At 36.9% G+C, this 24,729-nt stretch overlaps 1 protein-coding gene across 1 annotated transcript in view; it reads right to left on the minus strand.

The window, feature by feature from the left end:
* The window catches only part of LOC108679040 (ATP-binding cassette sub-family C member 4), a 28,134-nt gene continuing 3,405 nt past the window's right edge, over window positions 1–24,729 (minus strand). The window contains exons 5-27 of the mRNA XM_047879606.1: window positions 23,819–23,957; window positions 18,990–19,064; window positions 18,667–18,795; window positions 18,053–18,227; window positions 17,374–17,485; window positions 16,989–17,163; window positions 16,913–16,957; window positions 16,363–16,516; window positions 14,800–14,909; window positions 13,223–13,422; window positions 11,916–12,043; window positions 11,574–11,720; window positions 10,720–10,799; window positions 8,588–8,738; window positions 7,606–7,712; window positions 6,860–6,980; window positions 6,044–6,214; window positions 5,229–5,356; window positions 4,588–4,743; window positions 4,178–4,267; window positions 3,372–3,544; window positions 1,816–1,945; window positions 1–150 (exon numbers count right to left, since the gene is read on the minus strand). Of these exons, the coding sequence (XP_047735562.1) occupies window positions 1–150; window positions 1,816–1,945; window positions 3,372–3,544; window positions 4,178–4,267; window positions 4,588–4,743; window positions 5,229–5,356; window positions 6,044–6,214; window positions 6,860–6,980; window positions 7,606–7,712; window positions 8,588–8,738; window positions 10,720–10,799; window positions 11,574–11,720; window positions 11,916–12,043; window positions 13,223–13,422; window positions 14,800–14,909; window positions 16,363–16,516; window positions 16,913–16,957; window positions 16,989–17,163; window positions 17,374–17,485; window positions 18,053–18,227; window positions 18,667–18,795; window positions 18,990–19,064; window positions 23,819–23,957 (3,046 nt within the window). The remainder of the gene's footprint in view (window positions 151–1,815; window positions 1,946–3,371; window positions 3,545–4,177; window positions 4,268–4,587; window positions 4,744–5,228; window positions 5,357–6,043; window positions 6,215–6,859; window positions 6,981–7,605; window positions 7,713–8,587; window positions 8,739–10,719; window positions 10,800–11,573; window positions 11,721–11,915; window positions 12,044–13,222; window positions 13,423–14,799; window positions 14,910–16,362; window positions 16,517–16,912; window positions 16,958–16,988; window positions 17,164–17,373; window positions 17,486–18,052; window positions 18,228–18,666; window positions 18,796–18,989; window positions 19,065–23,818; window positions 23,958–24,729) is intronic.

Genomic DNA, 24,729 nt, shown 5'->3' on the forward strand with positions numbered 1-24,729 from the left:
TCAGAAATGCGTAGTGAAAATATTGCGTTTGTTGTACGCCTCTCTTGCGATGTTGTGCAAGCGCTCCGCGGTGGCGTCGTCGGCCTGGCACACGAGGCGCGAGAAGAGCGAGGCGCGGTCCTGCAGCAGCGAGTGCGGGGCGTCCAGCTCCTTGAGTGGTAAAGATCTTCTGTGAATTGTTGCTTCCAGACATGACGAGATTAAAGCTTAGGTACAGTTGAACAATATCATTCTGATTATCAAAATTTAATGTTATCGATATCGATATAAAAAATATGTAAGGCTCCTTGAGTGGTAAAGATCTTATGGGAATTGTTGCTTCCGGACATGACGAGATGAAAGCTTAGGTACAGTTGAGTAACATCGTTCTTATTATCAAAGTTTAATGTTATCGATATTGATATAAAAAATATTTAATGCTCCTGTCGTGGTAAAGATCTTATGTGAATTGTTGCTTCCGGACGTGACTAGATGAAAGCTTAGGTACAGTTGAGCAATATCATTCTGATTATTAAATTTAATGGTATAGATATCATCTGCAATTATTTATTCACAAAAAATTCAGTTTTATGCTGGAAAATTTGTTAGCTTGAATAAAGCCAGAAATAAAGTAATAACAGCAATTTGGCAAATTAAAATGAGAATCAGAGAATCGTATGTTGATTTCTTTACAAACTTTCGCGCTTTAGATAAATCATGATAAACGAAAAGTCATAGATTACTTCGTCTTTTAAGAACTTGATAAGTATTTTGTGCGTTTCGTACAAAAATGTTAATTTTGAAACAACTGATTTTCACAAATTCTGATCGTAAGTACAAATGAAAATTGAACTTGAAGATGTCCTAAGTAAGCAATATAGTTTTTAACCGAGTCAGTACTCTGTGAGTTAGGGCAGGAAACGAGATAAAGCATGGAGTTAACTTCTAAAAATATTCCAATGTTTAGAAGAATACAAATGTAAAAGAAATAAATTCCAAGTTTCATTCAATATTCGTACAGAAGAAGCAATTAAGTATCGGGAATGACAGCCGACTGAAGAATCCTGCATTAAGTAGGACTATATTGGTCTGTTGAAAGAGAAGGTTAATGAACTTAAGAATCACAAAGTATCTATGATCATTATTGAGCATAGGCAGACAATATATGTAACGAACTTTACATGGCACATCTTTGTTGAGTTGGTGAGCTCTGTAGACTCAGCAGATATTCATGGGCTATTTGCAAATTTTTGGACATTCATAGTAACATAAGTTTTTTTGATCTCATTTCAGTGTGAGTGATCTCTGTTGAGTAGACTGCTCAGCAGCTTCATAATTGTGATGAGTGGACAAACAACGCACACATGCATTATTTTCAGGATGAAAATTTCCCCTCCTTAACAATTCGCACTCAATACAGGACAAGTGAGCAATCTGGAAAAAAAGAATATTTTTCTAGATTGCACACTTGTCCGATATAAAGTGCACGGTATTTTCAGTGTTATAGTGTCATTTACCTTATCGTAAGATGTACTTGTAGTAAACCTATAGCATCATCCTAAGTATTTCTTGAAAATTATTAATTCAGAAAGAAGGTTACTTATGTAATTAGCTTTCGTAAATATTTAAGAATTTCTCCTTCTAGTATAAACGCGATATGAAAAAACAAACTAGGAGAGATATCTGCTGGCAACCTTTGGTTATCTCCTGTCCTAAACTATCTTGGGATTCATTTTGAGGCTGTCGTTTAATATACGAAGGCGCTCCAAACAACGTTTTGAAGCGTTAATGTTACGTCGAAGGTTTACCCTCTGATCTATACGTTTGATATCTTACCTTGACTTCTCCGTCACTAAGCACCATCACTCTTGTGCTGTCCATGACAGTGTGGAGTCTGTGGGCCACTGTCAGCACCGTGCATTGCTCAAACTTCTCGCGGATTGTACGCTGAATCAGCTCGTCGGCCCTGCATAATATCGAAGTTTTTAGTCACAATGATTTGGAATCATGCCAAAGCGATCAAAGAGAAACAGCTCACTAAATACAATACGCGAGTATTGAATACAATATACATTCTCAAACAATCTTCGACAGTGCGTGGCATCTCTGACATTGCGTGGCATCTCTAAACAAAACCCTATCTTTTGAAGCTTTCTATATGAATCATGAGGCATTCATCACTATAGATCTGAAAAATTTTCTATCGCAGTGAAAGTGATAAGCACGGCTTCAGGCGGCAAGCACTTGCCAGCCATATTTTATGAAATTCATGCCGAAAAAGTGTAAAAAAAGGAATTGAATGAATGAATGAAAGAGTAATATTCGTAACATGCATCTATGACAAATACGAACATTTATGAATGCTGCACGTAAGGTTCAGTTAATTGAACACACCCTGTTTGAGTGTCAACTTTCGATACCCAATTACTACAATTAAAAGTTATACTGAAATAAATTTTGTCAAGCTTTTGAGTTAGTTTGTTAACAAACGGTAATTGTTAGTTAAGGTTCCCTTACAGGAGAACTTTTTGTGTTCGATACCAGGGCTTCATTTAAACGAATGATTTTTCACGCCGGTAAGCAAACCAAAGAAAAGAATTTGACAAAAAAAAATTAAACCAAATTTTATCAAAATAAATCTCTCCAATTGAATATTTAATTAGAACAGATGCTGAATTGTATTTGTAGTGACTCATCTTGAAGATGAAACAATACAAACTTCGGAATTAAATACACAGTGAAGCGCAAAATTTAGAATAAACAAATAAAATAATAATAAACTTGAGATTTACGCCTCTCAAAAGAGTATTCCAAAACATTGTTATAGACATGACGAGGAGTTATATGCTGCATTAAAGTGTAAACTTTTTCTTACTAAATATGGAAATTGTTTGCCGTGAAAACGAAGCAAACATTGAATGAGAAAGCTCATGAATAAGATGATTTCAGAGAATAAATCCATATGTTTTTATAAGAGACATCCCAGAAAAAATATGTCTTCTGCACCTGCAGCCAAATTAAGCCCGTCTCAATGGCACGACGATAAGGACTAAAACTACTGATCTGCTATTTCAGTGCCTCAATTCCTTGATGAAATCGTGAAATAAACACAATCGTCCGCATTTATTCCTCCAATCGTCCGCTAGCGGAACAGTGTCAGATGACGCAATTTTTAGTTCTCAACAACGAAACATAGAGATATTGTTGAAAAAATATTTTTCAATTTCATTTTGATACTTGTGAGGTGGGAGTTTCAGATTCGAGCCTCACATAGCTGTCATGATTTTCCTATGCCTAAAATCATCGTCTTAAGAGGCTGGGCCAAATCTTCATAGCTAGTGGAACTCTGAGGCGACTATTCCTATACCATCTCTGAGTGCCACTAAACCTACATGGAATCTACGTTGGCGGTTGCCTCATCGATGAGCAGGATGCGGTTGTGCGAGAGGATGGCTCTAGCCAGACACACGAGCTGCCGCTGCCCCGCACTCAGGTTGCTGCCGCCCTCCTCCACAGTGTGATCCAGGCCGTCGGGGCTCGCCCGCACCGCCTCCTTCATTTGCACCTTCACACGTCAAATAAAAGTTATGCATAAATATAGTAATTAAACTTGGCACACTAGCTGCCGCTGCCCCGCACTCAGGTTGCTGCCGCCCTCCTCCACAGTGTGATCCAGACCGTCGGGGCTCGCCCGCACCGCCTCCTTCATTTGCACCTTCACACATTAAATAAAAGTTATGCATAAATATAGTAGTTAAACTTGAGGTTCTTGAAAAATATAGAACGATCTTGAGCACTGCTTCTAATTTTTAGAGACTTATTAGATATCCTGAACTTAGAAAATTAACCACAAGCACTTAAGCGAATAGTAGAATGACATGGAATTTATGGTGCAGTTCTAATATTACCAAATTGACATTTTTTTTATTAATTCGTAAAGCAATCGTTTTTTTGGGAAACATGACCTTCACACTGGAAGTTAGGGTGGCATCTTAAAATATGTTTGATTGTCACTAGATATAAGTAAATACACTAAATACCACCATTGATCATTGTGAATAAATGTATATAATGATATCAGGAAACTTTTAAACAGAGAGCGTTTCGGAAGCGATAGTTCTGCAATAAAACCTATGTTGCATTTCAAATGCCGAAGTTAGTTGAACAAAGAACAAATAACTCGACTCGATCACCATACATCGTGAAGTGCATTCCACAGTTGCTCATCTGCATGCTTGTTGAACGGGTCCAAGTTCATACGAAGAGAGCCATTGAATAGAACTGGGTCCTGAAATAAAAATATTCGTCTATAAGCAACAGTCTCTAAATTATCATTATTAAATTTTATCAATCGTGTTATTTTTTGAACTGAGTAATCGAAGTCATGACCGTAATGATGGAAATTTAGGAAGATATGAGAAATTTGAGGAATGGTTGGAATAAAAAGACATTTATTTTCCACGAAATAAAATTTACATATCAAGCTAAAGACTAAAATAATACTTTTACTGATTGTGAAAACAACGAAGATTATACATTAACTAATATTCTTCTATCGAAAACCTATTACAACAACGAAAAAATCCTGGCAATTCCCAAATGTCCCACTTGAGGGATGATGGAAATGTTCTTGCGGAGAGTGTGCAGTCCGAGCTTGCCGATGTCCACGCCGTCGATGTTGATCTGTCCGGTGGGTTCCGTCAAGCGCAACAAGCACGACATGAGCGATGACTTACCCGCCCCTGTACGGCCCACGATGCCGATCTGAAATAAACATCGCCGGTTATTTTGACGTCCGAGCGTCACCAGGAGGATTTGAAAAGGGCAATTAAGTTTAGAATACGAGACTCTTTAGTTTTGAACGAGGCACTTGCGATTGGTTATGAACTGTTGGTTTTAAGTAAAATTACGAAGCAATGGATGATGCTAAACTCAAATGCTATTTCAGGTAACTGAAAAATGTAGATTAGCTGACATTTGGGATTATTAAACTAAATTCAAGTGAAAATAAATTTATGTCGTCACAATGTAAATGAGCCCACGTCACAGTAATCGTGATGGTTGACGATTTCATTAAATTAACACATTATATAATGTGGATTGAAAGTAAACATTGGAGTAGCTTATATAATGTTGTCGGGGACAATGAATAAATTTGTAAATGAAATTTTAAAGTAGCACGTGATATGTAATCCCGAGCTGACATTCTCATTTAAAATTTATTCACAAGATACGTAGAGATGACGTACTTTTTCCCCTTGAGTTATATGGAATGAGACGTTCTTCAGCACCAGCGGCTGCTGCTCCTCGTAGCGAAGGCTCACGTTCCTGAACTCAATCTCTCCAGTGCTTGGCCACCCTGGCTGTATGTTTTGGTCTGAAAGCAAGATCAAATTTTGATAGGAAATTTCACAATATAATGATAAAAATTGTAAAGATGAGCGCTTTAGAGAAGTTTGCAACATAGCATCCAATATTTCAAGAGAATAATAGAAAATATTGTCAACCTATCTAGAATATAAGTGTTTCTTCAATTAAGTTGGTCATATATGCGTTCCCTTACTAAGAATTAATAAATAAATTACAAACATGTTCTATTCTCTCATTATTATTAATTTTTGTTATACGCACAATTTTCGACTTGCATGATACACTTTATTAACTTATGTAACAGACTTTGCCCACGAGACTCGGCTTATTGGCTCATTCCAGGTATTTAATAAATAGTGCGCTAATAAAAATTTTACTTACCGCAAATAGATAACAAAAATTCCTCACTGCAGGATTTTTTTATAATTTGAAAGCAATGAGTCCTTAAGGTCGCAAAGAGAAAGTCTCTTTAAGTGAACTGCGACCACCATTAATTCAAGATTGGGCTTTTTACTCAGGAAAGAAGCAGGTAAATTAACGCCCATGATAATTTTTCTAGCTCGGTCGGACTCAGCTGCTGAACCATGTCAAGTACTGGATTAAGTTTATCACAGTAGCACCTCTGTTTATAATTCGTCATCGTCAAACTCCATCACCCTCTCTCTGAAGACTTTTGCTCCACTTTATAATCTACCTTCATCCATGATCAGTGAGGCCTCTGGCTGCAGTTCACTAAGCGCCATTACCCGCTCCACAGAGGTCATTTGGTTCTCCACCTCGGCTGACTGCCGAACGCCCCACTGAAGGGTGTTGGTGAGCATCAGTGCGCAGTAGATGGCCAGTCCAACATCACCACTGCGGTGGCCTGTTTGTCGCAGTAAAGATCAATAGAAAAATAAAAATAAAGCTCTTGTTCCCATGTTATAGTTGAATGTAATTCAACTCTCTTTGTGCTGTGTTGGAACTTCCAACCTGGATTTTGCAGTTACCAACCGCAAGTACGTGTTACTAGGAACTATTGATAAGACTTTTTTGTCGGGTATGTGCCATACCAGTGATCAATAAGGTACACCAGCATCGAGTGATAGTTTGCATAACGTATTCAGCTGCAGCTACCAAAATACCTTCACTAGAGGTGCCAATTCAAGTTTTCCGTAAGCAGTTGGCAACATTAAGATAAATAAAAATTCACCTCACTACCTCCTTCACTTCTTAATCATCATTACCGTTACACTTTTCATCCCGCTCTATAACACCAAAAATATGTAACATCTTAAAATAACTAAGCAAATGAATATGAATACTCGTATAATCAAAGAACGAAACGTCGGGATACAGAGAGCGTGCATTCTTCGTTTCATAAGATTTGCTCACGAAGTCGCATCTTCGTTAAAATTATTAAAAGGACAAGTATTTCTTTTGTCCACTTTATTCATATAGATTTAGAAGATTTCTTTAATTTAGAACATAATCTGCAAAGAAATTAATCATAATTGCTCCACACACTAACTTTGATCAGCGAGACATGTGATGATGACGCAAGCGACGAAGAAGGACGAGAGGCCATCAAGCGCCAGTCCGTACCATTGCGTCGTCGCTGCACTCGTTGACCACGAAGACGTGTGTAAATCCTGCACATCCCAAATATTTTCTTGTCATTACTGTCAATCATTGCTACTTGCAGCGAGGAATTTGTTAGATTCGTTTCAACAATTCATAAGGTTAAATATAAAAAAAAATGTATTAATAAATGCATCGAATCTGATTATAAACGATGAAAGTATGAAATTTGTAATTTTGAACTTGAAGCAATGCTTACTCATCCCGATTGGGTAAACTACACAAATGTAACCCGTTGTGTTGTGGCCACATGAGAGCCCATCAAGTTTTACGTTCAATAGCTAAATGTTGCTTTCCCAGTCTATATCGATTGATGAAAATTTTGTTAACTGATCCAGTCGTTTGCCTCAAATTTGAGCTCGAGGGGCGACGCAACGCTCCATTAATTCGATCTAATTTGGGTGGTCTTCGTGACAGCAACGTGTAGCTAGTTTCAGGATCGAACTTACTTCTACCTCGATTTAGTGTGCTTTTTTAGCAAGTTAAATGCTTCATTATTCTATATTTTATAATCGGCGTTGATCAATATTGAGTCTTATCTATTTAAATGTTGAAATCTTCAGTTTATTATCATGATTATAGAGTCAAAATATATACATGTAAAGCTTCGCAGTCGTTGATATCCCGCAATCACACCTGAATGTCATCGAAGCCTTTGATGAAGGAGCGCTGGGTGCGGGAGGCCCTGATTGTGGTCAAGCCATCCAGTGATGTGCCCAGGTGTGTGAACACTGGGCTGCGCGCTGCGGAAAAATTCCTTTTGTCAGTTGACAAAAAACTGGTTAAAGGACTAGGCATAATTTATTTGTCAGTTGACAAAAAAATTGGCAAACTGTGCGCTGCGGCAAAATTCTCATTGATATTTTTTAGCTACAGTTTATCCTCAATAATTATCATTCCAGGCATGATGTAACAATAATAATGAATGTTTAGTGATAACAAGCAGTCGTTTGTCCCATTTAAACTTCTGTCTCGTTGAGCACTTCTGTGATCTATACTGACGGTTGTTACTATAGGTTTAGAGTTTGGAATTTATAACCCCAGCCTCAGTTCGAGTTTTCGTTTAGAAATAAATTCTTACTATATTATAGAAAAGCGCTAATAAAGTAGGCATGTGACATCATATGTGACCAGTTGGATTTATTGATAAGAATGAGTGCATTTTCATTAAAAAGAGACGGCAAATTTTTGTATTCGTAACGTAATATTCAACGAAACATAAAAAGGAAGAAAAAAATTTCCAATTGATTAAAAACAGCCTGAATGTAAATTAAGTTATGTGTGAGCGAGCTGATATCGGCTGCCATGGATGTCCTTTAGCAATGTATCAACAGGCTTCACTTAGAGTCTTAAATATCAAAATTCGGTGGATCATCATCAGGGCCATCACCAATTAACCGCTGTAACTTAAGAGCAGAAACAGAATGAGTGATTCTCGTTTATATTTTTAAAAGTAAAATTAATTTTATTTAGAACCGGAAAAGGATTATATTATAAGCAAAGAGAAATGGGTTGGATATATAATATTGTGTTAAAATTGAAGTACGAATAAGTAGATCAGAGGAAAAAAATGATTTATATAGAAAGATTTTTTATCAAAACCAGGCTGAAGTCTCACTAATTGCTTCAAGTCTCTTGATGTCCCGTGCGGAGCGTAAATAAAGGAGTCGCAAGAAGCTGAGGACGACACTTAATACGACGGTTGGGATGAGCATGTAGGGGTTGATGAACGCAATCATCGCAATAATTCCCACCGTGTTCAATGAGATCTGGCGAGAAAGACGGACATTGATACTGTATATGTTTCGTGTCGTTATTTAAGTTTAATTAATCATCCCACTAACCTGCAGGAGGCACTCCCAAATTAAAATAAAATCGGAAGCATTAATGGTCCTTCAAGAATTTTGTCAATATATTTCCGTCAGCAAGAAGCTAAAATTTTCTGAATATCAACGAAAAACCAGTTACATTCATAAGATCACAAGGATGAAACTTGCATTCGCAAAACTACTAATGGGTTTAACAGTGCACACAACAATAACATGCATTAATTACAATAATGACCTTCTTCTCGCACTTAAGAGAGAGTCACTTTTACACCACTGAGACGCGCGAGAGACTATATAGTCTTTCTCGAGCGTTGGACAAAGTGAAAAATTTATTAGATATATTAGGTAATTTTGTGAACAGCCACTTATGTAACTTAATAGTTGTGATGTTAATTATTTCGCTTCTTATTGGAAATCGAGAATTTTTTCACTATGTAATTTATATGTAAATTTTTGGGGCCCTTTTGCATGCAAATGATTTTCACACCGATGCGCGCGCTGGTTATAACCACATAATCTATTATGTAACTAACCAAATCCTAAACAATTATAGCTCTCATGCTGCGATATTAAAGCGACAGAAATATTGTGTCTTTTCTTGGTAAAAGATATGTACATAAACACAGGATTTATGGCTATGGTAAATTGTACGTTTTAAAATTTCTCTCAAATTTCAACAAAAATATGAGGAAAACTTTCAATCACATGAAGTGTGAAGTGACTAAATACTGGGATTTATCTGAGTAAACGGTTAAAAGTACTTCCTTTAAACTGACGATATACACATCACTATTGCCTCGTACTATCTATTTTGAGTAAGCATGAGCAAATTTCTCCTCTGTCATATATATACAAATGAATTCAAATATCAAATTTTTATTCACATCCATATCGAACATGATAAAACTTCTTTAAACGTTTTGTTGATCCAAACGCATACCCTTAAAATATCTACCCAATATTGCCGTGCAATCCAGCTAGTGGGGCACTCATTGAACAAGCTCCACGTTACGAAGAAGAGGTTATAAAATCCACGCCTGTGATGGTGCCATTTATCTTAACCTAAGAATCATTGTACGATTAGCAGATCGGAAAAACCGTAAAGTTCCAGTCCGATTGTAATATTTCAACTCAAGCATAATAAACAAATGCAGGTTTCCCTTTTGATATTAAAGTTTGAAATAACCTGCTTTTACAAAATTCTGGTGCCGCTTTGGCTTCTGCCCAAGAGTCGCTACACGTACTCGTCTTGATCATGGTCATCCTCTACGTTCTCCGGTGTTTCAATGTCTGGCGTTAGACTCGACAAATCATCAATACTCCACTTATAATCTACCAGATCCACCATCGATCCATCACTTTTAAAATTTTTAGTTACAGATTTCCAAAATTGTGTTCTAAAATTGTGAATTCACTTCCAGAAAATTGTGCTGTAGGTGTTAAACAGAATTGAAGTTACCTCAACATGTGACAGGAAATTGTGAATTGTGCTCTTTTCCATTTGTCTTATATCGTATGACAAAATTATTCAATCGTGTTTTTTTTTTGTCTCAGAAGTAAATTGACTTCAGGTCGTGCATTCGGGGTTTCTTCTTTATGTATGATTGTGTGCTTCAATAAATATCGTGCTCTTTTTAATACTTAAGTCTCTCTGATACGAAGACTTTAAAAAAAGTTTAAGCCATATGAGTGGCTTGAAGTAATTTCGTTTATTATATAATTCTAGTCTTGTTTGGTCAGTAGATAGACTGAGTAGAGGGTATTTATAATTTTGAGACTTCGAATCCATTCCTGACTATTGAGATTTAGCCTTATCAAAAATGAGTAGCAAGAGATGAGGTGAATTTATAAATTGCAATGCAGAGCTAAAATCAGGTATTTTGACTTTGGTCCTCATTAAATTATTATGAAAGAAACTCACTGTCAAAAAATCCCACAAGCACATTGGCAGCAGGTCGTCAATTTGCCCCATGTCCTTGGAGAAGCAGTTCAGCACCTCGCCTGTAATATCAACGTGAAAGCTGGTATTGAAACATGACGATGAAAATATTATATAGCTATATAATATATATTATACATTATATAGCCATCATTTGAATTCGTTACATAGATAAACCTGCGTACATCAAGTAAATGGTAGAAAATTCGCACGCTTTACGAACATCGGGTGTAAAATTTTATCCTTCCGGATAACAGTTGAAAGAAAAAGTTTACATAATTTATCTTAATGTCTGCAAATTTAAAAACATTAGTCGAGATAGCATTCCAAATTTCAGACTTGTATCTTATACATGAGGGGAGTTATTGGACCGATTCATAGTTAAGAATCTCCATATATAGGCAACTATATATCGCCGCAGAGCGCCTTGATGCATAGATGCGCCTTGATGCGCATTTTCTCTGCATTTAGTTATGAGGGAAGGTCAATTTGAATAACTAAATGCTGATAATAATGAATTTCTCAAGAGAAACTAATTCAAATGTGCGGTGAAGTAAAAGCTCACTGCTGAATAACTACTGATACTGCTACAAACTTTGTTGTTACCCATGTGAAAAACTGTGATCAATCAGTTGTCTGGTGAATTTTGTCTCGATCTTTTTCTTTATAGGATGAAGACCCGAAACAGATTCGAGTAATTTATATTTTACTAGAATACATAATACAAAAATTTTTTAGTTCGTAAAGAATTATTTTCTATCGCTATGCGAGACGCAAAGTATTAAACATTGTTAACTACATGTTGAGACTGATGCAGTTGTATTAAATACAGATACCAATAGGATGAGTATCGAAGTATCTCATGGGCGCGCGCATGACCGCTTGAAACATGTTGTCATGTAGGCGTCGTGACGACACACAGCACATCATGAAGAATAACACTGTCCGTCCCAGAGACAGAATGAGCACGCCACCCACAAGTGCTGCTCAGCAAACATGACTTGTTAAGTAATTCTACATTATTATATGTTTTGTGACGAGTGCATAATACAATTATACTGGAGTAATTGTCCTAGCGTTTGCTCGATAAGCTAGAAAATCCATACATATTCACGTAAAAATGACAAGAAATAAATTATATGTCGGTTTATCTCAAAGTTAACAAACTACGTACTCACCGCCGTATATGTTTACAAAATTCATTGACGTAAACGTGTCGACATTTTCTAAACTTTCTCCTGTTTCGTTCGCCACGTTCAGGACCTTCATTTTGTCCCGGCTCGTTTCCTCTTGAATTTTGTTGGTCCTGAACTCAAAAAGTTTTTATAAATTAAACATTTGTGCTCTCATAAAAGTAGGTTCATCACAGACAATTGAACACGAATATTCGTGTTACGTTACCATCGTTCCTCTAATGGCTTTACGCCATCAAACCTTATAACGTACAACTTTGGTCATAATTCCCATAGACGTCACCCGTATTAATCAAAGCGACTAATTACCAAGTGGAGTTCGTAAAAATTTCCAAATATATTTCTATATCAAACGATAGCGCTTACAGCTTGCTTGTGAATTATTGTTTTTCAAAATTATTATTGTTTTCAAAACTGCACAATTTTCGCACAGTTGAGAACAATGCAGAACATAATTTTTCACAAAGACTCATTTGGGAAACTGATGGCTAACTCCAGATTTTAGGAGCTGAATTTCGTGGGATTCAAGCAAAAGAAATTATGGGAGTGCTTATTTCTATATTACCTTCTTTTGCCAGGTGAAATATTTCGATTGGACGATTGTTATTTATTTTATGTGTTCAATATTCCACGTAATTACTTGTCGTAATCAAATTTTCGTTGAGCAATGCCTAAATGAACTAAATACTTGGCTTTAACATATTTTGTGTCGGGTTATGAATTTCATTCGAGTTCTAACGAAAAATTCGTGGCGTTGAAAGGCCAGTTCAAAAAGTTATGCATAATGACAGGGAAAATATCCCGCAAGGAAAGAGATACCGCTGATAGATACCGTCCTCCTAACAGCCTCTTATATAGAGCGAGTCAAACGATTTGAAATGCTCCAAAGATTTTGGCAAATCAAAAATAATGAAAAGCTGTGGATGGTTGATTTAGGTTTACGACAGCTAATTTCATGAAAATGGTTGGCAAAAATAGCTGTACAGGGAAATTTTATCGAAAAGCTGAATTTTTCACGTGCGTTTCCGCAGATTGTGATTCCGCGGAAAGTTAATAATTATATAAGTAACTCAAAACACAATCAGATGTGATCTACAAACACGCACAGACCTTATGAAATAAATAGTTCACATAGAATATCGCAATAACATTAGTTAAGAAGCATTAGAGTATTCAGAGCACAAACCAATAAACAAACATGGCATTGAATTTAGGAGGTTATTAAATTAGTCCCGGAAATATAACCAGTGAAATAGGATAAATAATTCGATTTTTAATAATCGATGGCTCACCATAGCGCGAGCCAAAAGTCTGATCCAGAGAACGCCAATTGAGTGACGATGTTTAATGAGATAAGTAGCAGGATGCATGCCCAGGATCCTCCTCTGAGGAAGTATTGCAGGTACACAGCAGACGAGACGGAGCCTCCCGCACGCTGCTCCTCCGGTCGCGGAATGACGCGCAGCGCTTCAACAAAACTTTGGCGTCGTCCCTGCGTCGGATAATCCATGGTTGAATTGGGATAATCAAAATACGATAATCAACCACGGGATATTCAACACGTTAATTTCTACAAGAATTTGTGGCATTTACTGTCGATTTTTGTTCAGTCAAATCCTGTGAGACTTGATCTTATAACCGCGAATGTGCATGGTAATCCTTTTACTTCAAAAATATCAGAGATATATTAGCATCTAAGTACTATATCCTGTTACACTTGATGCCTTTGTGTTTACGTGAACACAATCTTCCCTTAAGGGGATGGATCTTATATAATGCAGCTGCAAAACCTTGCATTGATTTGTTTTATATGCGTTCGATATATCAACATGTAAGTTAATGATTATTTTGATATACAGCTGAACATTTTTATTATATATAATATCTTGTAAGCAAAAAATATAAGTTGATGAACTTTAAATTTAACGCTTGGTTAATTCCTAACAAATATGAATTTAGCAGTAGTTTGTACTAGCGATCTTTAGTTCAGTGACTCCAGATCGAGTGTCTCAATGCTGATCGATCAACTTCACTAGCTTAGAATTAATTTAGCCGTACCCGTAGCACATTGTACTCCAGCACATTGTATTCAACACGTAGAACATTGTATTAAACAACTGTACGCGTTGTTTCAGTAGGTGTTGCAGGATGACAGGTCTACAATACGAATGCAAATTTTGATAACAATAAAAAGCAATCACAAATTTTTTACCACACTAGACCGGTTGTAATATACCATTGAATAAACATTGCAGACAACATCGTTGTGAATTAGTGAATCAAGTACATAATCATCAGTTCTCCTAATAAAATGCAACAAATGAAGTGCACTTTTTTCCATTGAGTACATATGCACGCGAGACAATGAAACCATTTTGGCATTACAGGGATTACAATGTTTATCGTAAATGTCAATGAAAATCTTGATAAAAAGGTCCGTTAGATGGTAAATTACCGTTTAAATAATTCGGCGAACGGGAAATCGAGACCCAGCACACGACAATCGAATTTGGTTGCATTTATACTGTTTCAAGTATTTCAATATATGAAATAATTGGGCTTGAGTTTGCCTTGAGATTGTTATAAGTTCTGTTTAGATTCCGTTTTACTTGATTTCCGCACGTTACTTTTGCTCATTTAGGTAGCTAAATCATACATGGAAAGGCAGCAAGATTCAAATTTAACCACAGCTTCTTCTTGGATAATCCTCTGAAAAATTAGGATAAATATTTGACATTTCATTAAAACTAATGATCTGCCTGAACTATTAGAATAGGGAAGATTATTCTCTTAAGAGATGGTTCATAAATTTAAATTTTCATCCATCAAGGAACCGTCTATTTATATTCTCTATCTAAATATGGATCACCTGGTAACTTTCCGAAAACTTCCGAGAGCCTTTACGAGAAACATTCCACTTGGTTTTGTCTGTGCTGCCAGGACTCGTCACGCTGCCATACTGAGAAGCATTCGACAGGCCTGCAAGCAAAGTCGCTGTTGACCCCCATCTTGAAATTTTCATACCAGCAAAAAATTAATGATAGCTAATTATTATCTTAAGGTAGATAAAGCTAGGGAAAATATATGTTCAGACTCGAAATGCCTAGCACCATATCGAACCCGGTGGAAGTCTTGTAGCCACTTCAAACTATCGTCAGTTTGGAAAGATCCGGTCAAAGGACATGTATTTAGATCTCATGTGGACAAGTCACGACAAGTACAGGAATCGGCGACAGGCCACATAAGGCCCATTCTTCAGCGCCGACATCACTATCCTATGTTATGTTATGTTAAAACAAATTTTTGCTCAGAAGTTTTCTATTCAGCCATATAACAATTAAACTGCACCTGTAGGGCGTACAGTAAGCGCTTATTACCAAAACTGAAGTTAGGGTGTATCATTGGCCGTCGTTTCGATGTTTTTGTTTGTTACTGATTATGATTAGTCACAGATGAAAGAAGGGAGGTGGAATAAAAATATTAATTGTAATGTTATTTTTGATTGGGTTTAAGATATTTTTTTATAGAGTCTGTAGGATAGCGTGTACGAGGGATAATCTGCCGAAAACGACGATACTATCATCATCAAATGATGATATTATCATCACAGTGAGAGTGATGGTAGCGATTGTGGTGATATACTGGTAGGGTAAGTTTATGTTGGCTGAGATCTGAGATTTATTTTATTTTTTGTAAAGTTTGTTGGAGCTTCGGGTTTCTGGCTTTCAGCTAAGATCTGAACGTAAAATTTTATTTTTAAAAAATTTTAACTTGTTCACTTATGTGCACTGGTTATCGTCTATGAATAATCAGAAATTTTTGGATACTGACGGGGGATGATTTTAGACTTAGACGTGCCGGATTTTGTTAGCCATTCGTTTTCAAACGCGCTTTCTGTGTTAAGACGTGTTTCATAGTAGCGCTCGTAGGTGCTCGGGTATCAAAATGTAGTTAGTTGCGCTATGTCAGCTGCAAATGCTAGGTATTCAATGTAGGGTAATGGTGATGGCCGGGATGTCGTGGGGAATAAAGGCTGTATAGATTATGAGTGGAGGCAATCCTTTAAAGGACAACAGGGTGTAGTTAGCATTGAGAGCAACTGCACGTAATTGCCTAATCTGTCGGTTAAATAGTATGATATTATGTCAGTTAGATGATCTGCAAGCATTTTCGTACAGAACAGATGGAACTTTAAATGTTTATTTGGCAATAATAAGTTCTGGTGTGCTAAACCCTGTCGTAGGCATTGGCCACATTAAGTACTACGTTCACCGAACTTTAACGATGACAATAAAAACGCAAAATAATTATTAAATATCTAAATCCAGAAATTAACTGCTGAAATGCTATTCTTGGCCTTCATGACTAGTAATTTATATCACTAAAATTATTGTCGCAAGTAGAACAAATTAGTTTAATCTTTCATGCGTACCTTTCTTCAAGCAATTGACAGGTGGAAGAAATGATGACACTGTAGAAGGTGCGTGACTTAGCGGCGTCGATTGATCGTCAGCGTCGAGCATCATCTCGATCCCGATGTTACTGTTCCTCAGTTGTTTGTATGTACCAAAAAACGCACATTTTCCCTGTGTATACAGAAACATCTCAAACCCATCCTTATGTCCCTTCACAATGCCCATAAAATACGTAGCGAATTGTATTTTAACGATATAATTCTATAAGGTAAGGTTGCCGCATAACTTTTATATAATATTTTTTCTGATGCATGCAATACTTTAGAAATACGTGAAAATTTTTAATAAAAAATTCAAATAGACTATTGAGTAAATAGCAAGCATAGATGTGTCAAGTCAACTTGAAATAATAATTAACTTTATTCTTGATATTTCATGATGAATGTGCCTAGAGATGAAACAAACATGCACTCAATGGCTTAACGATGTTTGAAGCGCTGTAAACCCTTTTATATAACTCAACGGTGAATGTATGTACGTTTTTGTTACTCTCTGATTTTGTCTCACCTCGAGCAGCACGAGGATGTTGTGGGCGGCGCTGATGTACTGCAGCTGGTGGGCTCCGTCTCACCTCGAGCAGCATCACGAGGATGTTGTGGGCGGCGCTGATGTACTGCAGCTGGTGGGTGACGAGGATGACAGCTTTACGACGCAGGTATCCGCGGATGCAGAGGTCGAACAGCTGCTTGCCCACAGCCGCGTCTACCGCGCTCAACGGATCGTCCAGCAACACAACATCGCCATCCTGGTACAGCGCTCTTTGCCAGAAAAGAAAAGTGCGTTTTAGTGCAACCAGTTTAAATTAACTTCCTCACAACAGTCATCCAGTTTCACCTCACACAGCATTGTAACTTCACCGCCAATTAGAATTGATGTTATCAAGTTTATCCGTTTATTAGAAATGTTCTAGATGCAGATGAGTATGGTCTGTTCGAGTTTGACTCCAATTCTACATGAAAATTACGTACCGTGCTAAGCTGATGCGCGCTTTCTGACCACCGCTGAGTGTTGTGCCGCGCTCTCCAACGAATGTTAGGTCGCCATCGGCCAGCTGCTTGAGATCTGCATCTAGGCCGCAAACTGTTGGTGTTGCGTCAGATAACACTCTCATTGAAGTTTAGGAGTTATTCCCATAATTCGTTTAATTATGATAAACTTGATCAGGATTGATAAATATCAACTGGCTTTAAATATTTGAATATAAGTGAACTTTGCAAGACATTGAATTTTTTCATAAGTATCGTGCGACTTATGCATGTGTTATGTTCATTTTCACATTGCCAGCTCGGAAGCAGTTTAATATGTGCTAACGCCTCAAAATCCATCAAAATGTGATTGCTAGTTTACTTTATTCACTATCTCTATGGCTAATTTAGAAATTAAATTTCTTGAACACAGCTGCACCTCTTCGTAGTAATAATGGCGCTAAAAATGATTAGTCATAAAAAATTATCTCCCATTGAAGATCACACAAAAGATTACAAAATAAACAGTAGTATCAGAATAAATATGATCCTTTTCTCTCGGACAAGGAATAAAAATAAAACTTAAATGACACAGTCATCAATAAGAGTGAGTCGCAGTGAAAAATATACGTATCTAAATGCAATTCGTAGGATATATTTGGAGTCTACACTGTTACCGTACCTCGTAAGATTTCAGCGTATTTTTGAGGATTGTATTTTTCCCCAAAAAGGATATTTTGCCTGACGGAGTCAGAGAAAAGCCAGGGTTCTTGAGCGGCATAAGCGATCTTGCCGGAGACGTCAACGCTGCCATGCAGCTCCGTCAGCTCTCCCAGCAATGAGTGCAAGAGGGAACTCTGTACTCGTGGAATAATATTTGCATTTGTTTTAAGAGATTTTAATCAGCCTCATTTCGATTTTTGTCTGCTGGATTTGCTCTGTGTCTACACATCTTTGCACAATTAGGCAAGTGAGAATTAATTTAGCAAGTTTCAAAGTTTTATTCCAATAACGATGAAATGGAGATGAACCTTCCTACACGATGCTATAGGATGCGACGAAAAATATTTTCGAAAAATATTGCAGATGTTTGTGTAACATAATTTTCTGTTAAGATCATAAGGTAAATTTTTTAAATATAACTGTTGGTATCGTAAGTGACAAAATCTGTAAACAATAATTTGTAATGCACCGTCTCGGTCGCATCACTGAAATGAATTCAAATACTCTAATGCAATTCTGAAAGTTTACTAAATTGACCATATGCTTGGCTCATCCAATTACTCCTACATTTACCTTGCCAGAGCCAACGGGCCCAACGATCACCAGTAGCTCCCCGGCGTACACCGTCGCAGTAATATCACAGAGCGTCGGCCTGTTTCCTCCGTTCCACAAGGCTGTTAGGCCGCGGATCTCAGCACCATGCTGTCCATAATATAAATAGTTGCATTTACTTCTCGAGAAACAATTTTTCCATGAACCTTGAGCCAGATAAAAATCGTCCGAAAAGCTTACTCCTATCAAGTGACCTCAGTATTTTTTGTTAAAAAAGACACTTATGGTGAGTACGTTACAAAGTAAAAATATTACTGGATGATGTTCTATTTACATAAACTTACCTTATTACTCATTCGTGGGAAGTTTTCTGATAAGTTTTTTTGGGAAGTCTGAATTTCGGCCTGAGCGAAGAAATCCTGAGAGCAAAGATGGATGTCATTAATACCCGAAGTGAAAAACCGAAATGAAAATCAAAATGTTTGTTCTAAATCTTCCGCCTGAATTTATTTGATTGCTTTGAACGTGACAATTTTTTAGGAAATAGTCGAATATTGTAGCGAAAAACTAAAATACAAAATTATATTTCATGTTATGTTATATGTGATGGCATTCAATCCATGTTTGCACCCGACAGGACATGGATCAATCTTCCACATCTTATTGAGATTTTACTAAAGTACTTCTCATGCTCAAAGCTAATTCGTTTCATGTTGATTTATATATTTGAAACCATTTTTTAGACAATACGATGATTGCTTTTCATACTGAGATGAGAATTTTGAAAATTTATAGGATACCGTTTACACTGCGAAACATTCGCCCGAATTTAAATTCAGTTCAACGACTACTCGGTCTAATACATGTACGTGCATGACTTCATTTCCAAAAAATCAGCTCGTGCCGCGAAGATATGGCATTTAAAAGCGTGCTTCAGGGTGATTTTGTCCTTTTTCCCACTAAACTTGTTGAATCGAGTCATCAAGGGTCGTATGAGGACGACCAACGCAAGCAGCTAAACAGGACTTTGAATCCGTTTTGTGCGATTCGTATGACGACAAAAGAAGTGAAGAATACTGAGCCAAAAACTCAGTTGATTCGTAAGAGTTCTTTGTTTTCTCTAGCGTTTTTCAGCAAACTCTCAACGTTCTCTATTTCTTCGAACGAAGAAAATGTCATCTTTTAAATCAAGTTTGTTCATAAATGGAATTATTTTATTACATTTCTTGAGGAAAGACAGTAGAAATTGTAAAAAAATCGGACCAATTATTCAAAGGAGCAGAAGAACTACAGAGCCTCTTTTAAGAACTCCTGCTCAATTTGTATATATAGAACCTGTCACAATTAGCAACCGTTTACGAGCTTTCAGCAATAGCTCGGCGAGTGGGAAAAAATATCATTACCAGGAGCAATCCAGGATAAGTGAGCAGATGTACCATCGTCCAAATAAACATATTGCATGACACATTTGCTCATCTGAATGCCTAAAGTTACGAATTTATTGGCCATCACTGCTTCAACGTCAGTGATAGTGAGTGTTCCTCATTATTCCTCAGAAAAACTTCGAAAAAAATATTGCTAAAAATGAAAAAAAGAATTTGAAAGCCTTCTTTTTGTACGCTAGTTCGAAGTGAGAGTCAAAGGACGGTATATCTGATTTGAAAGTAGACCAACGAAAGATTTCCTCTGATGAGGGCAAGGCTAACGTTCGTAATCAGTTTTTCAGCAGTGTGTTCGCAGATGAGGACTTGAACAGTATTCCAGATATTGAGGAGCGCCCAGTCGGCTCGAAGTTAACATGTTTTGAAATACACGAAGAAGAGGTTCTCAAGCGCCTGGCAGCTCTAAATCCTAACAAGTCATGTGGACCAGACGGCTTCCATCCCAGATTGCTCAAAGAATTAGCAACCGTTCTGGCCGGCCCATTGATAATATTCTTTCAAAAACCTTGAACGAAGAAACTTTGCCGTCCGACTGGAAAGAAGCTCAAGTAACACCTTTGTTCAAAAAAGGTGACAAAAGCAGCCCCGGCAACTATCGCCCTGTCAGTCTGAAAAGTGTTGTTTGTAAGCTAATGGAATCTGTTGTGAGGGATAGGATTATCGATCACTTGACTGCTCACCATCTCATATCAGATTGACAACATGGTTTTATTGCCGGCAGATCCTGTTAGAGAATGTTCAAAGACGTGCAACAAGGATAATTCCAGGCTTGAAGGGCAAGTTTTATGAAGAAAGATTGAAGATTCTGAAGCTTCCAAGCCTCAGTTATCGACGTCTGCGTGGGGACCTCATTGAAGTATACAAGTATACTTATGGTTTATACAAGGTCCCGAAGGATTACTAGAATTTGAAACAAGAACCAATACCAGGAGCCACGGCTATAAACTAAAAAAAATGCGCTGCAACTTCTCAACGCGACAAAATTTCTTCTCGCTTCGAATCACCGACATGTGGAACAGCCTCCCCGATGACATCGTTGGCGCTCCAAGTATGAACGCGTTCAAGAACAGACTAGATGGAACAGACTAGCTATGGAAAAATATGTGTTCAGATTTGAAATGCCTAGCACCATAACGAACCGGTGGAAGTCTAGTAGCTAATTCAAACTATCGCCAGTCATGAAAAGATCCGGTCAAATGACACGAGTTTAGATCTATGAACAAGGCACGAAAAGGAAAAGAATCGGCGACAGGCCACATCAGGCCTACACTTCAGCGCTGACATCACTATGTTATGTTATGTTGTGTTATGTTATTATGTTGGGAATTATACCGTCGCCAGAGGAATACCAGTTCTAGATATTATCTCAAGAAAGCGCAAATTTAAGATGCAATCGATGCATGGAGTCTTGAGGTTTATGGTCCCAGGAATATATTAGTTTCCGGCTAAATTTTTTTACATAAAGTCCAAACGCGCAGGTCGGAAGCCAAGTGAAGATTCCAAGGACGCATACTGGGCGAGAAAAGACTTTTATAGAACCCATTAGGTGTCAGAACTGCGCTCATCATGTATTGAAAATCTCACAAACTAAGCTCGTTAATGATACTCACCTTATGGATCCCAATATATAAATGCACACACAAAGTGTTTCTATATAGGCGCGCCCCGGACGCGGGATGGCAGGTATGCATTTAAATGTTGCCACAATAATTGAAGTATTTAGTTTTCACTGCAGGTAAGATATTGAAAACTTTGGTATTCAAGATTTTAAGGATCAAACACTGGGCACTTATAAATAACCTTCCTATCAAAACAGATATTTACTGTGATTTAAGAGAGATTTGAGGTACTACTGTCAAGGAGTAATAGTTATCAAAATATTTATTCGCAGAGGTAGGATCATTATTATTATATTATATTATATTATATTATATTATATTATTTCATATCATATTATATTATATTAGAGGTCTTGATGTTTAATATGTAAACCTATATTTGCCTAAGCGTTCAATCACAAGTGAAAAAATTAAACACACCTAACCTAAATGATAACTAACCAAAGTTAGGCACAACCTAAATATGAAGGCTTGAAAACAATCTAAAAGACACTCTCGCGCCATATCCGCGCTTGAAATGCGATGAAACTTGTGTGTAAATAATTAAAAATCCTTGCTAGGCTTTATATTGCAGAGAGATCACTAATTTTTTTGGGTGTCACTATAGACGCAGGACCGCTTGAATAATTTATGTGATTACGAGACATGAAATTTCAATATAAGAGGCAACATATTAACCTGTTGAACAAGTTCTTGAAGAGATGAAACCTCAACCACGCAAATAAAATGTGATTCGAATCAAATCAACTAACACAAGTACTAGCTAGGAGTAATAGAAAACTTATTTTTTACCATTTAGGAAAAATGTTTAAATATTGTAAATAAATAAAAACCCTTATTATGAGTTTCCCATAGATGCATCTAAAACTTTCGGTAAACATCAAAAACTTCATTTAATGTGCTACTTGTCTTAAAATCTGGAAAAATTCCTATTTCTACTCGAGTCAAGGAAAATAAACAGTTATTCTAAATTTATTATCAGCACGCCGCAGAGAAGAATGTCGAAATTCGTAAAAAATAAACCGATAAATGGGTCTTTAAAATTAAAGGAGAACATCAGAGCAAAGATGGCCCAGGTGATTGGTCTGGAAATGGAATCCGTCTGTCGGAGCTGTCTGAGATTTTTTGCTCACATTGTAGAGTAAAAATAATGCGCTCATATGGTGGATTAAAAATACTGCGCTCATGTAGTGGAGTAAAAACACTGCGCTGATATAGCTGAGTAAAAAAACTGCGCTCATATAGTGGAGTAAAAATACGGCGCTCATATAGTGGAGTAAAAAAACTGCGCTCTCTACAGCAAGATGTTTTACGAGTCAAATCGTGCAGTTTATTTGTAGTAATAAATTTCAGAATCATCGCAGTTTCCTGAAGCTTTTCATTAATTATTCTTCGAAGTTGAAACTCGCCCAATTCTGCCACGAATTTTCTCATGCTAATCCCCTGACATTTATCAAATGAATCGTTACATTGAATAAGATTTGAAATTATCAGAATTACGTTGTCATCGCTACAAAGCCTATATTGCATCATCACCTGCAGTCTTTCGCACGACACCAGCGCTTCCGCCCCAAAAGATATCGCAGCCGGAAGGCAAAACGTCATCAATACCCCGACGCTGCTGATCAGAGAGCCTGTCACGAAAACCTGAGAAGAGAAAAAAAACGGGTTTGCAGAGCATTTTACGTATATTTTATATCAATAACTTTTGTTCACACTGCATCCAGTGCAAGTTGACTCTAATAACGAACACCGAAGATTTTACATGAAGCTCATAAATGTTCTTAATAAGCAAGGTTGTGCGCTGTTAGTAGTAAAAATCAAGCAAACTTAAATTGTCAAATCTAATAATATCATCATATTTTATTTTTAAGTAGTATACTTTCCGTAATACTGAAATCATTTTTCAATATTTAAGTTCAATATTTATATATTTTCATACATGAGATTTGCAGTAGTGTCTTAAATTTAATTCGTTTACTAAACTCACTTACTTCTCATATTGTTAATAATATTAGTTATGCGAAAAAAATCAATAGTTTAAATTTTTTACAAGCAGATACCGCCACCATCCAAACTAATATTGTGCGGAACCACGAGGAAGCTAAATACTTTTTCAGCGGTGACTAAGCTCCCAGTGAGCACGTAGGTTATGACTGTCAAACAGATCGCCAGCTTAGCAGAGCTGAAGAACAGGGCCTCGTTGACAGCTTTCAGGAGATTGCTGCTACGGATAACTCCGATTTCTTTTCTGTAAAAATCATTTCAACTTGGTGGTCGGTCTGTTCCTTGTCACTTAAATAAATTGAGTGCTCATGTAAGCGAATTTAGTTGCAAAAATCATTTGTTTATTCACTATGTCAAAATATTTAAAAATATATATTTAAACTTGCTTTCATTGTATAAAATAGTTCTATTTTTCAATAACTTAAGATTAAGTCTGATCCGTTTAGCAATGGACAACCTAAACTTGGATCAGGTTGCAAAGATCTGCAACACAATTTTAAATTTATACTCAATCTATTCGTGTAATTCGTATTACAGCGTAGATGGACTATTTACTGATGAAAATGAGGTAAATCCTACACGTTCGACTTCATCAATTCGCCCAGAATAGTTGAATGCTGACAAAAATTCAATTGCGAAAATCTTAATTAATAATAACATGGTGACGAATGAACCTAAGATTTCATGTACGCCCACAATAAAAAGTAAATAAATTACCACCTGATGCAATGTTTTTCGACTTTAGAGTTTCTATCATCTCTAGGGCTTGGAATCATCTTATCAAGCCGTACTGAATTAAATTTAATGATGATATAAGCACTCTAGAAATGCAAAAATTCTGACTTCTCTCAATGTAAGTCTCATGGAAGCATTTTTGGAGCATCACATCGCTACCTAGCCTCGGTCTCAACTTGTAAAACATAAATTCAGTTTAATACCAAATTATTATACAATTTGTAAGGCTTCTGAGAATTGGCCACATTGGCTGCTGAAGAACTTAAGATTATTAAGGAGGT

The sequence above is a fragment of the Hyalella azteca genome, unplaced genomic scaffold (assembly GCF_000764305.2).
Source record: "Hyalella azteca isolate HAZT.00-mixed unplaced genomic scaffold, Hazt_2.0.2 contig3397, whole genome shotgun sequence".
In the NCBI taxonomy this organism is placed as follows: domain Eukaryota; kingdom Metazoa; phylum Arthropoda; class Malacostraca; order Amphipoda; family Hyalellidae; genus Hyalella; species Hyalella azteca.